The 16,864-nt window shown below is 37.1% G+C and overlaps 1 protein-coding gene across 3 annotated transcripts in view; it reads right to left on the reverse strand.

The window, feature by feature from the left end:
* Positions 1-16,864, reverse strand: part of STPG2 (sperm tail PG-rich repeat containing 2) — a 534,512-nt gene that overhangs the window by 403,716 nt on the left and 113,932 nt on the right. For all 3 annotated transcript variants that reach the window (XM_035726170.1, XM_035726169.1, XM_035726171.1), the window contains exons 8-9: positions 14,567-14,674; positions 2,815-2,974 (exon numbers count right to left, since the gene is read on the reverse strand). In XM_035726170.1, the coding sequence (XP_035582063.1) occupies positions 2,815-2,974; positions 14,567-14,674 (268 nt within the window). The remainder of the gene's footprint in view (positions 1-2,814; positions 2,975-14,566; positions 14,675-16,864) is intronic.

The following is a 16,864-nucleotide window of genomic DNA, read 5'->3' on the forward strand; positions in this document are numbered from 1 at the left end:
TTGTGGTTATATAATGCCTTTCTTTGTCTCTTTTTAAGGTATTTATTTTAAAGTCTAGTTTGGGGGCACCGGGGTTGCACAGTCAGTTAAGCATCCAACTCCTGGCTTTGGCTTAGGTCGTGATCTCAGGGTTGTGAGATTGAGTCCCATGTTGGGCTCCACAATCAGCATGGAATCTGCTTGAGTTTCTCTCTCCCTTTCCCTCTGTTCTTCCTCCCCATGCTCTCGTTCTCTCTCTCTCTCAAATGAATAAATAAATCTTTAAAATAAATAAATAAAATATAGTTTATCCAATATAAGTATTGCCACTCTGGCTTCCTTTTGACATCCATTTGCATGATAAATGTTTCTCCACAAGATTCTGTTGAGAAATCTCCAGCTAGCCTTAAAGGTCTTCCCTAGTAAATTAAGAACTTCCTTTGTCTTGCTGCTCTTCAGATTGTTTCTTTATCACTATATTTTGCAAATTTAATTACAATATGTCTTGGAGTGGACCCACTTTTGTTGATTTTGATGGGAGTTTTCCGTGCCTCCTGGATCTGGATATCTTGTTTCCTTCCTCAGACTAGGGAAGTCTTCTGCTATTATTTCCTGAAATAAATTTTCTGCTCCCTTTTCTCTCTCCTTCTTCTGGGACTTCTATAATATGAATGTTATTACATCTGTTGGAGTCATGAGTTCCCTAAGTCTACTCTCATGTCCCATAATTATTGTTTCTCTCTTTTTGTTCAGCTTCATTATTTTCCATTATTTTGTCTTCTAGGTCACTAATCATTCCTCTGCTTCTTCTGGCCTGCTGTTAATTGTATCAAACCCATTTCTAATCTCGTTTATTGTATTCTTCATCTCTGATTGATTCTTTCTTAACTCTTTTATCTCTGTGGTAAGGGTCTCACTAATATCTTCTATTCTTTTCTCAAGCTCAGTGAATATCATTATGATTGTTACTTTAAATTCTCCATCAGGCATGTTACTTGTATCTGTTTTGCTTAGATCTCTAGCCGTGTCCTTATCTCTTCTTTCATTTGGAATAAATTCCTCTGTCTTGGCATTTTGTCTAAGTCTCTGCCTTCTCCATTAGAAAAGCCAGTTATGTCTCTTGCTCCTGAAAGTAATAGCCTTATGAAGAAGAGGTCATGTAGTGCCCAGGGTGTAGTGCTTCACGGAATGTCTCCAGGCATGCTGCATGCACTCTGCTATTGTGTTTTGGCCGCTCTATCTTCAGGCCAGTTGTCTCTAGAGGCTCTCCCTGCCTTCTGTGGGCAGTGTTTGGTCCCTGGACTGAATGTGGTGAGTTTTAACTAGGTGTACCCTAATCTGCTTGTGAAATGAGACCTGATACCAACTCTGCCAGAAATGAAGCCCTGTAGAACTCTCTGGTCAGGAAATATTGTGTGGGCAGGGGCTTCTGGGGGGAGGGACTTGACCTTTTGGGGGAGGGGCCTGTTGTGCTGGGACTGAAGCAAGCTTGACTGAGAAAGGCAGTCCTGCCAAAGCACATGGGGTGGAGCTTGGTGTAAACAAGTTAGGCAGCCAGAAACACAGCCTATTTCTTATAGAAAAGAAAGGATGTTTCAAAAGATGGAACCAAGAGCCCAAAGGCAGAACAAAGGACCTTGGAAAATCATTCCAAGGGAGCCCAACTGGGCCCTAATCAAGGAAATTACAATATGTGCCTGGTTGGATTTCATAGTTGTTATAGGCCTATGACTGTTATGGGCCTCTAGTTTTCTCTTTTCTGAATAGGAGCATCTAGTATGATTATCCTATCTTTCTCCCATTGCTGTGTTTTGGGATGTGTGAGGCAGATAATGTGTGTCTTTAGTTCATAGCTCTTCTGACAGAGAGAAGTCATACTCAAGAAGCTAATCTAAAGTATCACACCCAACAATTCTCACCTATAGCGATACAGGTCTTAGATAACAAAATACTGGACTTCAAGATTACACCATAATTACATGAGATTTTGGAGGCCTGGGGAAGGCATGTAGGACAACTGTAAATGTTTTGTGGGCCAAGGGTAGTCTATAGTAAATTAAAATGGCCAAAAATTCTTTGCTATCCATGTCATTGAGAGATGAAGTGTCATGCTCTTCTGTCCAACATGTGCTGCCCTGAGTAACCTGATTAACAAACAGAATGTGGGATTTCTGACATTAGGAAATAAGACTTGTACCATCCTGCCAGGTCCTATAGAGTCCTGAGCTACCAAATTAAAAGACCAACTACCCTGGAACAGCAATGCTGAAGCTATGTATGCACTCTGAATGACAGTCTTATCTGAGCTCTGCCTTCCAGCCATCCCACAAAATAGTAAGATACAAAAGAAAACTCTGTGTTTTTAAGCCACCAAGTTTGTTATGCAGCAACACATAACTATACGTTAACATTTATATAAGTTATTTTTGTGCTGGATTCTTAGTTCTGTATACTAAAATATCCAGTGAGAATACTAGAATATGTTTTAGGCTATCCCCAAAATAAAATTTTAACAAAAGTGCATTTCATAAGTTAAAATACTGGCAGTGACCACACAGTTGATATATATGTTCACCCATAAAGAGAAATTAGGAAATTTACTGAATAAAGGAAAACAATAGAAAATTACCATTAAGATATGTGACCTGTTAAATTGAAATCTTACTAAAATTATACATTATTTTTAATCTATCTGTGTTTAGTGTACAGTCAATACTTTTAAAAATGTGCCTTAAAATGACAACACAAACCACAGAACAAAAAGAATTGTGCTTTTTGGTACATCCATCTTGTCAAGAATATTAAGTTATATAACTACATAGATTAATTACTAACCTGGCATTTCCTCTGTCCTGAAGTCCTGTGTGAATCGAGCAGCACTTTGACCAAATGGAGTACTTTTCAGTATTGGTGTTTTCTTCAAGGAATTGAAAGCAGTTCGAGATTCATTATATGTGCCAGGAGCTGGAGTGATTGATTTCATAGGTACAAATCTCTGGTAAAGAACAGGAAAATATGCCAATGAGAAATGTACTACATAATACATTTTGATATTTCATGAGTTAAAAGCTGCCTTCTTACTTAATATAACATCTGGAGTTTAATTTATTTATTAATGGAGTGAAAAAATACAGACGAATTAAGATCTTGTACCTATCAAAACATAAAATATATAGCTTTTAGTAAAATCATATATATATTAATACAGTAATGCATTACGTACTTTACTAAGCCAAACAGACATTTTGAAGGAAATTATCTCAAGATGAGATTCTGGATGATAATGTATGGACAATCTTCACATTTAAATTATTCTGCAAGTTAAGATAATAAATAAAAAACTATATGATATAACATGGTTTCTTTTATGGAATAATATTAATACAAATTGACAAAGTTCCTTGATATATATATTCAATTAACTCAACAATATCATTAAATATCTTAAGAAAAAAATCTTAGATTCAAGAGATACATAAATCTGGTTTAGCTTATAATATTAAACTTATAAATTTATGTTTATTATAAACATATAAAACTATAATATTTAACTTAATATTAGATATATATATACATACATATATAACTGAAATCATGAAGTATAGCATTGTATATTTTTTAACTTTTTATTTGGAATTAATTTCAAATTTACAGAAAAAATTTGCATGAATAAAAATAATTAAGAAAATACATGTATTATATAATGTTTACCCAGATTCACACATTGTTAACATTATGCCAATTGCTTTTTTCATTTAGCCACACTCTGCTTCTTTCTCTTTCTTTCAGTACGTCTATTCCTTCCTCTCTGTGTCTCCCTGTGTGTGTGTCTCTACACACACACACACACACACACACACACACAAGCATGCAGCATATATATAGAACCATTTAATGGAAAGTTGTATATGTCATGACCTTTTACCCCTTAATATTTTGGTGTGTATTTACTAAAAGTATGGATTTTTTTTTACATATCTGAAGCACAGTTATCAACTTCAATAAATGTATCAATGATATAATATTTTTATCTAATCAACTATTCATCTTCCAAATCTCTCAGGTGATCTAATAATGCCTCTACTGCATTTTTGCCCTTCAAGCATATAATTAATCTAGGTTCAGATATTGCTTTTAGCCTCCTTTAATATAGGAACATTTCTACAACCGTCCTCTGTGTTCTATGACTTTGGAAGAATATAGCACCCCATTTTTGTATAATAAAACCATTATTAGTTGGGACTTCTCTGATGCTTCCTCATGATTATATTCAGGTTATGCATTCCTGGACAGCATACTAAATAGGTGATGTGGCTTTCTCAGAGTATCATATGTAGAGGTACATGATGTCCTTGAACCACAGTGGTCATTTTAACTTTATAAAATTGAATATTCCCTCTACATTTACCAGTAAGCACTCAACATTCTACTGTAAGCAAGAGTCCTCTTTTCTCCCCCAATTATTCATTTCATTATTTATATACCTATTTATGTATTTCCAATCCATATGGCAATATGAATACCATTTTTAACTATTTATAATTAATTACTGTGGTTTTTTGTTGTTGTTGTTGTTGTTGTTGTTGTACCAGTAGGGAGCCCTCTAAGTTGGTTCATATGTCCCTATGATATGCCGTCATCTTTTTTGTTGTTGTTGAGACTTTTCTTATTTTGTGACATAATATGTTACAGGTTCATCTTCCACCTACTTTGCCCAGTCCCTGCTTCTTGGCTTATTTAGCAAGCTGGGATATATATCTATACTACCTACAACTATACCTACACCTATATCTATACACACAAATACTCATAAAGACACATACACATATATAATTTAGGAATCATGAATTCACATCAAACTTTCAATTCAAATCTATCATACAAGGTCCTTTTTCAACTCCCTTAATCCATATTTGTATGTACCCTCTTCCAAGTGAAAACCCTAGTTTACAACATTGACTTTTTTGCTCAGTGTAATATATCTAAAATAGTTTCATTATTCCTTCACCCATACCATTATAACAAACCAACCTCCTAAAAAGAATTCAGAAATTGTTTGTAATTCTTGCACTCACTATCCCCTCCAACTCCTTCCTATCCAAGACTGATGTAGTCAAATACTGTGGGGTAGTCTGGATTATTCTTTCCCCCCCTTCAACATGGCTAAACGTATTCACTTAGAATACAGTGGTACATTTGTTTCTATTCACTTTCAGTTTTAGGGTTTTTGTTTAAGCTTTTCCATTCTTTTCTATTTATTTTTATTTTTGAATATATGGAACATTGACATGCTTCTGAAAGACAAATATATATCTTAAAAAGTATACTCAAGGGGCGCCTGGGTGGCTCAGTCGTTAAGCATCTGCTTTGGGCTCAGGTCATGATCCCAGAGTCCTGGGATCGAGCCCCGCATCAGGCTCCCTGCTCAGCAGGAAGCCTGCTTCTCCCTCTCCCACTCCCCCTGCTTGTGTTTCCTCTCTCGCTGTGTCTCTCTCTGCCGAATAAATAAATAAAATCTTTTTTAAAAAAGTATACTCAAAGGCTTTTGAGGAAAAGAGGGCAGAAGAGTAGGGGACCCTATTCCAACTGGTCCCTGGAATTGAGCTGGATATCTACCAGACCACTCTGAACACCCATGAAATCAGCCTGAGATGTACGAAGATCTGGATCTCTACAAACAGAATATCGCAGGTGGTTGGTTTTGAAGTACAAAGCAGGGGGCCATGATTCTGCGGGCAGATAGCAGAGGACAAACGGCAGCAGGGGGGAGCCTGGCCATGGGGATCCTACACCACTGGTGAGCGATAGCCTCCCCCGCTGGGAATGGGGCACAGACTCGCAGATCAGTTGTGGCAGGGAAAGGACTTTAGGGCAGACCCCCCATGGAAACCAGAGCAGCGGGGCCGCATGTGCAAACTGGGGGTGGCTGGCGGTTTTAGAAGCACAAAGGGCAGAGACGAGCCCCGACCCGGAGGCGAGGACTGGGAGCGCTGCTGAGGAGTGCACAACCCAGGACACTGCAGTTTATAGCAGCACAGACAGAAATGGAGAGAGTGTGGCCTAGAGAGCTCACTGAAGAACAGACTGCGATCTCTCTGCTCTGAGGCAGAGAGTTGGAAATGGTCTCTTCTGCTCTGACTCTCTAAAGAGACGCAGAAAGATGCCAGGGAAAGCCACCAGAAAACAAAAGCCCCAAAAAACTGGTTTCCACTGAGCCCATCCCCACCACAGGGGGCAGAGCAAATCTGCCCAAACAGGGATGCCTGAATGACAGTGTGGCAGGCCCCCCTCCAGAAGACAGGCTGGGAAAACAAGAGGCCAGCAACCCTAAGGTACCTAGAAAACAGGTGCATCTTGCTTGGATTATGGTCAATAATTTGGACTCTGTACATTCCCTCAACTACCCATCAATAGAATGACTAGGAAGAAGAACCCCCAAAATAGGAAAGACTCAGAGGTTATGACTTATGCCACAGATTTACAAATAGATTCAGATATAACCAAGATGTCGGAGATGGAATTCGGGCTAGCAATTGTGAAGACAATAGCTAGAATGGAGAAATCAATTAATGGCAACATAGAGTCTTTAAGGGCAGAAATGAAAGCTGAATTGGCAGAACTTAAAAATGCCATCAGTGAGATCCAATCTAATCTAGATAATCTAACAGCTAGGGTAAGTGAGGCAGAAGAACGAATTAGTGACCTGGACGACCATTTAAAAGATAAAAAGGGAAAAGAGGAGGCCAGGGAAAAACAACTCCGAATCCATGAAAATAGAATCAGAGAAATAAGTGACACCATGAAGCGTTCCAATGTCAGAATTATTGGGATCCCAGAAAGGGTGGAGAGAGAGAGAGGACTAGAAGATATATTTGAGCAAATCGTAGCTGAGAACTTCCCTCATCTGGGCAATGAAACAAACATTCGTGTCCTAGAGGCAGAGAGGACCCCTCCCAAGATCAAGGAAAACAGGCCAACACCCCGGCATGTAATAGTAAAACTCGCAAATCTTAGAAGCAAGGAAACCATCTTAAGGGCAGTTAGGGGGAAGAGATTCCTTACGTACAGAGGGAGAAACATCAGAATAACGTCAGCCCTATCCACAGAGACCTGGCAAGCCAGAAAGGCCTGGCAAGACATGTTCAGGGTACTAAACGAGAAGAACATGCAGCCAAGAATACTTTATCTGGTAAGGCTGTCATTTACAATGGATGGAGAGATGCAGAGCTTCCAAGACCGGTAGAAAGTGAAAGAATATGTGACCACTAAGTCGGCCCTGCAAGAAATATTAAGGGGGGTTCTATAAAAGGAGAAAGACCCCAAGAGTGATATACAACAGAAATTTACAGGGACAATCTATAAAAACAAGGTCATCACAGGCAACATGATGACAATAAATTCATATCTTTCAATAATCGCTCTCAGTGTGAATGGCCTAAATGCTCCCATAAAATGGCACAGGGTTGCAGACTGGATAAAAAGACAGGACCCATCCATATGCTGTCTACAAGAGACTCATTTTGAACCTAAAGATACATCCAGACTGAAAGTGAAGGGATGGAGATCCATCTTCCATGCCAGCGGACCTCAAAAGAAAGCTGGGGTAGCAATTCTTATATCAAACAAATTAGATTTTAAACTAAAGACCCTAGTTAGAGACACAGAAGGACACTATATCATTCTTAAAGGGTCTATCCAACAAGATCTAACAATTGTAAATATCTATGCCCCCAACATGGGAGCAGCCATGTACATAAGCCAACTGTTAACTGAAATAAAGAGTCATATTGATAACAATACATTAATTGTAGGAGACCTCAATACTTCACTTGCAGCAATAGACATATCATCTAAGCAGAAAATCAACAAGGAAACAAGAGCTTTGAAAGACACACTGGACCAGATGGACCTCATAGCTATATACAGAACATTCCACCCTAAAACAACAGAATACTCATTCTTCTCGAGTGCACATGGAACTTTCTCCAGAATAGACCACATACTGGATCACAAATCAGGTCTCAACCGATACCAAAAGATTGAGATAATTCACTGCATATTCTCAGACCATAATGCTTTAAAACTGGAACTCAATCACAAGAAAAAATTTGGCAGAAATTCAAACACTTGGAAGCTAAAGACCACTCTGCTCAAGAATGTTTGAGTCAACCAGGAAATCAAAGAACAACTTAAACAATTCATGGAAACTAATGAGAACGAAAACACATTGGTCTAAAACCTATGGGATACTGCAAAGGCAGTCCTAAGGGGGAAATACATAGCCATCCAAGCCTCACTCAAAAAAATAGAAAAATCCCGAATTCACCAACTAACCCTACACCTTAAAGAGCTAGAGAAAAAGCAACAAATGATGCCTCAGCCACGCATTAGAAGAGAAATAAGATTAGAGCAGAGATCAATGAATTAGAAACCAGAAACACAGGAGATCAGATCAACGAAACTAGAAGCTGGTTCTTTGAAAGAATTAATAAGATCGATAAATCACTGACTAGACTTATCCAAGACAAAAGAGAAAGAACCCAAATTAATAAAATTATGAATGAAAGGGGAGAGATCACAACTAACCCAAAGGAAATAGAAACAATTATTAGAAATTATTATCAACAACTATATGCCAATAAACTGAGCAATCTGAATGAAATGGATGCCTTCCTGGAAACCTATAAGCTGCCAAGACTGAAACAGGAAGAAACTGACAACCTGAATAGGCCAATAACCAGTAACGAGATTGAAGCAGTGATGAAAAACCTCCCAAAAAACGAGAGTCCAGGGCCTGATGGATTCCCTGAGGAATTCTACCAAACATTCAAAGAAGAAATAATACCTATTCTCCTGAAGCTATTTGAAAAAATAGATACCAAAGTAAAGCTTCCAGACTCATTCTGTGAGGCCAGCACTACCTTAATCCCCAAACCATGCAAAGACCCCATCAAAGAGGAGAATTTCAGACCGATATCCTTGATGAATATGGATTCCAAAATCCTCAACAAAATCCTAGCTAATAAGATCCAACAATACGTCAAAAGGATCATCCACCACGACCAAGTGGGATTTATCCCCGGGATGCAAGGGTGGTTCAACATTCGCAAATCAATCAATGTAATAGAACATGTTAATAAGAGGAGAGAGAAGAACCATATGGTCCTCTCAATTGATACAGAAAAAGCATTTGACAAGATACAGCATCCTTTCCTGATTAAAATTCTTTCAGAGTATAGGGATACAGGGAACATTCCTCAAGTTCATAAAATCCATCTATGAAAAACCCACAGTGAATATCATCCTCAATGGGGAAAAGCTGAGAGCCTTTTCCTTAAGATCAGCAACACGTCAAGGATGCCCACTCTCGCCACTATTGTTCAACAAAGTACTAGAAGTCCTAGCAACAGCAATCAGACAACAAAAAGAAATAAAAGGTATTCAAATTGGCAAAGAAGAAGTCAAACTCTCTCTTTTCACAGATGACATGATACTTTATGTGGAAAACCCAAAAGACTCCACCCCCAAATTACTAGAATTCATATAGCAATTCAGTCATGTGGCAGGATACAAAATCAATGCACAGAAATCAGTTTTCTTATACATTAACAATGCATATGTAGAAGGAGAAATTAGAGAATCAATTCCATTTACAATAGCACCAAAAACCTTAAATACCTCGGAATAAACCTAACCAAAGAAGTAAAGGATCTATACTCTAGGAACTACAGAACACCCATGAAAGAAATTGAATAAGACACAAAAATATGGAAAAACATTCCATGCTCATGGATTGGAAGAATAAATATTGTTAAAATGTCTATGCTACCCAGAGCAATCTATACCTTCAGTGCCATCCCGATCAAAATTCCAATGACATTTTTCAAAGTGCTGGAACAAACAATCCTAAAATTTGTATGGAATCAGAAAAGATCCCAAATCGCCAAGGAAATGAAAAAGAAAAACAAAGCTGGGGGCATCAAGTTGCCCAATTTCAAGCTATATTACAAAGCAGTGATCACCAAGACAGCATGGTACTGGCACATAAACAGAGATATAGACCAATGGAACAGAATAGAGAGCCCAGATATGGACCCTCAACTCTATGGTCAAATAATCTTCAACAAAGCAGGAAAAACATGCAATGGAAAAAAGACAGTCTCTTCAATAAATGGTGCTGGGAAAATTAGACAGCTATATACAGAAGAATGAAACTTGACCATTCTCTAACACCATACACAAAGATAAACAAAATGGATGAAAGACCTCAATGTGAGAGAGGAATCCATCAAAATCCTAGAGGAGAACATAGGCAGTGACCTCTTTGACATCGGCCACAGCAACTTCTTTCAAGATACATCTCCAAAAGCTAGTGAAACAAAAGCGAAATGAAACAAAAGCTAGTGAAACAAAAGCGAAATTTTTGGGACTTCATCAAGATAAGAAGCTTCTGCACAGCAAAGGAAATAGTCAACAAAACAAAGAGGCAACCCACAGAATGGGAGAAGATATTTGCAAATGACACTACAGATAAAGGGCTGGTATCCAAGATCTATAAAGAACTTTTCAAACTCAAAACCCAAAAAACAAATAATCAAGTAAAAAAATGGGCAGAAGACATGAAGAGACAGTTCTCTGAAGAAGACATACAAATGTCTAACAGACACATGAAAAAATGGTCATCATCATTAGCCATCAGGGAAATTCGAATCAAAACCACATTGAGATACCACCTTATACCAGTTAGAATGGCAAAAATTGACAGGGCAAGAAACAACAAATGTTGGAGAGGTTGTGGAGAAAGGGGAACCTTCTTACCTTGTTGGTGGGAATGCAAGTTGGTACAGCCACCTTGGAAAACACTGTGGAGGTTCCTCAAAAAATTAAAAATAGAGCTACCCTATGACCCAGCAATTACACTCCTGGGTATTTACCCCAAAGACACAGATGTAGTGAAAAGAAGGGCCATATGCACCCCAATGTTCATAGCAGCAATGTGCGCAATAGCCAAACTGTGGAAGGAGCCGAAATGCCCTTCAACAGATGAATGGATAAAGAAGATGTGGTCCATATATACAATGGAATATTACTCAGCCATCAGAAAGGATGAATACCCAACTTTTGCACTGGCATGGATGGGACTGGAGGAGATTATGCTAAGTGAAATAAGTCAAGCAGAGAGAGTCAATTATCATATGGTTTCACTTATTTGTGGAACATGAGGAATAGCACAGAGGATATTAGGAGAAGGAAGGGAAAAATGAAGGAGGGGGGAGTCGGAGGGAGAGATGAACCATGAGAGGCTATGGACTCTGAGAAACAAACAGGGTTTTAGAGGGTAAGGGGGAAGGGGGATTGGTTAGCCCGGTGATGGGTATTAAAGGAGGGCACGTACTGCATGGAGCACTGGGTGTTATACGAAAACAATGGATCGTGGATCACCACATCAAAAACTAATGATGTATTGTATGGTGACTAACATAACTTAATAAAATAAAAAATTTTTTTAAAAAGTATACTCAAAGACATGCTACTCCCTTCATTTCCCTTCCACCCCATGGATGCTGCACCACTGGAGGAAAATAGTCCAAATTTGAAACATTTGCTTATTTTCATGGTATAGAAATTATTAGTCACACTACCATGTGGCTAATCTCATGCTACCATTATAACATCAACCAACATGCAAAACTGGAAAAATTAACAGTCAGTTCCTGCAAGCCAATAAAAATGAACTAACTGCAGCACACCAGCACTTCCATTCCATCTCTTTACATCCCTTGTAGGTAATCAACTTCATTGTTTTCTGGTTTATCCTTTATGTGTTTATATAAAAATAAGTAGTTGTGTGAATGTTTTGTTTTTTTCTTTTCCATGTTGTTGTTTGAAGTTTAATAAACATACAGTGTTATATTAGTTTCAGGTGTACAATATAAGGGTTGTATAATTCTATATATTACTCAGTGTTCATCACAATAAGTATATTCTTAATCTCCTTTATTTCATCCATCCTCCCACCCACCTCCCCTCTAGCAACCACAAGCTTATTCTCCATATTTAAGAGTCTGGGGGCGGGGGAGGTTGTTGTTTGTCTCTTTTTTTTCCTTGTTAGTTCATTTGTTTTGTTTCTTAAATTCCACATATGAATGAAATCATATGGTGTTTATCTTTCTCTGTCTGACTTATTTCTCTTAGCATTACACCCTCTATGTCCATTCATGTCATTGCAAATGGCAAGATCTCATTCTTTTTTATGGTTGAGTAATAGTCCAGTGTGGTGTGTGTGTGTCTGTATGTTTATGTGTGTCTGTGTGTGCCTGTGTGTGCATATACACACACATACCACCTCTTTATCCATTCATCTATTGATGGACACTTGGGTTGCCTCCATATCTTGGCTATTGCAAATAATGCTGCAATAAAAATTCCCAAATAGACATTTTTCCAAAGACAAATGCCAAACAGACACAAGAAAAGATGTTCAACATCACTAATCATCAGGGAAATGCAAATCAAAAATCACAAACTTACACCAACCAGAATGGCTAGAATCAAAAGACAAGAAATAATGTGTTTGTGAGGATGTGGAGAAAAAAGGAATCCTTGTGCACTGTTGGTGGGAATGTAAATTGGTGCAGCTACTGTGGAAAACATTGTGGAGGTTCCTCAAAAAATTAAAAATAAAATTAGCCATATGGTCCAGCAATTCCACTACTGGGTATTTACCCAGGGAAAACAAAGACACTAACTTGAAAAGATACATGCACCCTTCTGTTTATTGCAGCATTATATGTATGTTTCTCACTTTCCTTTCTTTCTTATACAAAAGGAATGCTGATTTCTGGGCCCTATGCTGGATGAATTGAATCAGTCTCTGGAAAAAAGAAGGCACCTGAGTGGTAAAATTCCCCAGGTGTTTCTAATACACAGCAAGATTGAGTACCATTGCTGTAAAAGAAGTCTTATGTTTTAAAAACTAATGAGGGGGACATCGGAGGGGGAGACGAACCATGAGAGACTATGGGCTCTGAGAAACAAACTGAGGGTTCTAGAGGAGAGGGGGTTGGGGGGACGGGTTAGCCTGGTGATGGGTATTAAGGAGGGCACGTTCTGCATGGAGCACTGGGTGTTATACGCAAACAATGAATCATGGAACATTACATCAAAAACTAATGATGTAATGTATGGTGATTAACATAACATAGTAAAAAAAGAAAAGCAAAAAATAAAATAAAATAAAAAATAATAGTTGAAGACCTAAGGAAATTCAATGCATTTAGATAAAATACCAAGTAACTCCTTAAATCAATAATTAAAATAAGTATCCCAGAAAAATGACTGTTTCTATAAACCAAAAATTATGTGTTCTAAATCTACCTTGTTAATTGCATTATTGCTTTCTCTATCAGTCATTAAATATATACATTCATATTCAACCAACCACTAACACTACCCCTAGCAGGCGGTCCTGTTGGTTTTAATTCTTCCGTATCTTTCACCCCAGACCCATTATTGTTTTCTTCATCATCCCCTTAAACAAAATTGATATCATATTCTTTTCCATTTCTGAAAATATATTTAAAGTTTTGTAATTGGTGCCAAGTGATATCAAATAAGGACTACGTGTTAGAGGAATAGAAACAGCATAAGAAGTGAGGGTTCTAGTTATAAAAAATGGTATTTTTAAAAAATCAAGGACACACACACAACATCCTGTTCTCACACATCTGTTTTGTGTAGTACCTTCAGTACTATCAAGTCGCTCAAGGCAGACACCTGGTATTCATTCCTAATTCTTCCCAGTCCCTCAGCACAACATCTAACCAGTTAAAAAGTCATTTCAGTTATGTCTCCAAAAATATACCTGCAATCCATCTCCTTGTCTCCAAGGAGGTGCCTCTTAAGTACAATGAAACCAAAGTAGTAACTTGTAGTCATCTGAAAGTTAATAACCTTCCTGAGTTAAGATAAATTAATCAGAGCTGTATGTACTATAGTTGGATAAATACTGCAACTACTTTGATCTAGAGGCTGCCACATTATAAAAGTTGGCTGGTATTAAACTGCCATGGAAATATCTTAGATACCTTCAAGTTGCCTTGGTGTATACCCTGGAGAATGTGATACAATTACTGTGAAATAGACTCTTGCATCACAAATAAAGACCCTAGTTGCAGTTGTAGATATGATCTATCCCCACCCTCCACAGAGAGCCTTCAGAACCTTCTCTGAAAAATATGCATGTCCTTAAAGATTACATGTTAATACTCTACATATTCACTGGCAGAGTATATTTTAAAACTCAGACTAAATCTGTTATAAGGTAAACTGAACGTTCACATATACAAATTTAAAATGTTTAATAGATGGTTTCAATTCAAATATTCACCTTTGCTTGTTAATATTATAATCTTATTTCATTTTAGCCATATTTTTTGGCAATATGATTTGCCCCATCCATGTCTGTTTCCAATTTGCTTACATATCACTTTTCTTTTTATGATCTCCCTAAACACCATCAGATTTGTTGCTGGCTTCACATTGTATCTATTATGCTTTATGTATGAAAATGACTGTAGAACAGTACCTGGGATTGAGAAAGAAAAGCAGGTGATGCATCATTTACACTTGGTATCATACTTTCAGCCTTCTGAAATTGACTTTTAATGTCATATTTTCCAGGCCCTGGTACTCCCTAAATTACAGAAAGGAAAAATACATGTTCTCATTAAGAAAGCATCTATAGTACCTAAGGGAACAGTTGGCTAAATATATGAACCAAAGCTACAGGATTTTTAAGCAAATTCCTATATGATATTACCAAAGCACTTCAGTAAAAGGCAAGCCAGAACAAACTTCGTAAGAGAAACAACAAAAAAATTTTCCTTAGCAAAGCTTCCTAGGAACCTGAAAACACACTACTTGAAACTTTGCTGCCCTCTATTGATAGAGCACAGAAAAAATTTTCTACTTCACATAATTAAACATTACAAGGAATAAAGGTGGCTTCTATATTTCTTCTATTTAAATGTATACAACAAAATCTTCTCTAAGAAAATATTTCACTGTCTTTTCAAATTTCTGTTAGTCAATAGGCTACTTTGTTTCCAACAAATAAGCTTCAGGATATATTTTATTTCAAATAAAATGTTAAAAAATGTAAGACGTTAAGTTTTAACCAGATACTTTACAATAGATAAAAATTAATTCAGTAAATACTGAGATTGACTTTTATTATCTTAGTTAAACATACTTAACTTTATATTTATAAATATATATCAAGAATTTAAACACATGTATTATATATATTTATCAAATATATACAAGTGCTATTTAAAAATATACCAAGAAGTGCTAAATATTAATCATCAAATACTTTAATTACCTTGATAGAGTATCTTTCATAGCATAAAAAAGTTTCAAATCTTCTGTTTCATCTATACCTCCTCTACTTTTCTATAGTTAAAAGAATTATTCCTTAATTTATGAATTACATACTTGGGTGTATAATAAAATTCCCTCAGCAAATTCTGTCATCTCTATCATTATTACATGTCCAAAACCAAGATTTCTCTCCACCTTCACACACACCACTCTGATCCAAGCCTCCATCTTTCACCAGGATTACTGTGAAATCTTCCTGACTGCCCCCCTGCTTCCACCCTTGTCCTCCTTCAGTCTATTTTCAACATAGCAGCTAGTGATGGATCCAGCTAGACTGCACCACTTGCCTTCTCAAATCCATCCAATGCCTTGCAATCTCACTCTAAACAAAAATCAAAGTCCTTAATATGGTGTGAATTTCACCCCCAGACACACTATCACCAGTCTAACCTACTCTCCTATTACTCTCACATTTCCATTCACTCCATTTATCACAAAGATCAGGCATATATCAACCTGAGGACCTTTGCACTCCATCTGGGATGTTCTCCTAAATAGCTCCACGGCTCACTCCTTCATTTCAGTAATGTCACTATTCAATGTTACCTGGAATTAGTCACTTCCAGGCCACCCAATCTAAAATTTAACTGCCTCCTCCAAATAATTCCCACCCCTTTCCTACCTATTTTTTAACCTTATCATTTTTTACTACCCAAAATATAATTTTCTGCTATGTTGTAAGCTCCAACAGGGCAGTTATTGTTTTATTTGCTACTGTATCTTTAGAGTACAGAGGAGTATGTGGAGCATAGTAGGTGCTCAGTAAATATTTGCCAAAAAAAATGGATGAATGCATGAATGCACGAATGCATGCATTGAATCCCACATTTTCACTGACCATCTAATGGATTTGGGGATATGTTCCTCTGGGAAATAATGTGGCTTCAAATAAGAACATTAGCCACTTCTAATAATAGTAAAATATCTTAAAGCCCACATATTTAATTTATATTTAACAACAATAATAATAATACTTGGGAAATTTTTATTTAGGAGAAATTCTTATATGTAAGTACCTTTTCGTATTAATAGGTTTGATTCTAAAATTTTATGCAAAGGTCCATGTTATCTTGTCTCAAATGAACAAATCTATGCCATTATTTGGTGATTGGTAGAATAGATGCACTTTTGGCTGTGGCATGTAAGACTGTTTTTAAATCTATGAACTTAAAATAAGTTAGGTTTAGAATTAAAGAAACTTCTACAGAATTCTGTGTTTATAAAAACCTATGAGCTACAAATCAAATATAGAAATATAAAGAGCATAGCTTCAAATACACAATATTAATCTATTTTCTTGAACTTTACAGATATGCTATATCCATCTTCTCCGTATAGGCAGGCTTGGTAAAAAATACTCAGCTACTGACAAACTGAGATAACCTTCCTACTGTTATGAACAGTAGTATAAGTGGCCATTACTATGGATCACAGGGAAAAG

Source organism: Zalophus californianus, chromosome 2, assembly GCF_009762305.2.
Source record: "Zalophus californianus isolate mZalCal1 chromosome 2, mZalCal1.pri.v2, whole genome shotgun sequence".
In the NCBI taxonomy this organism is placed as follows: Eukaryota; Metazoa; Chordata; class Mammalia; order Carnivora; family Otariidae; genus Zalophus; species Zalophus californianus.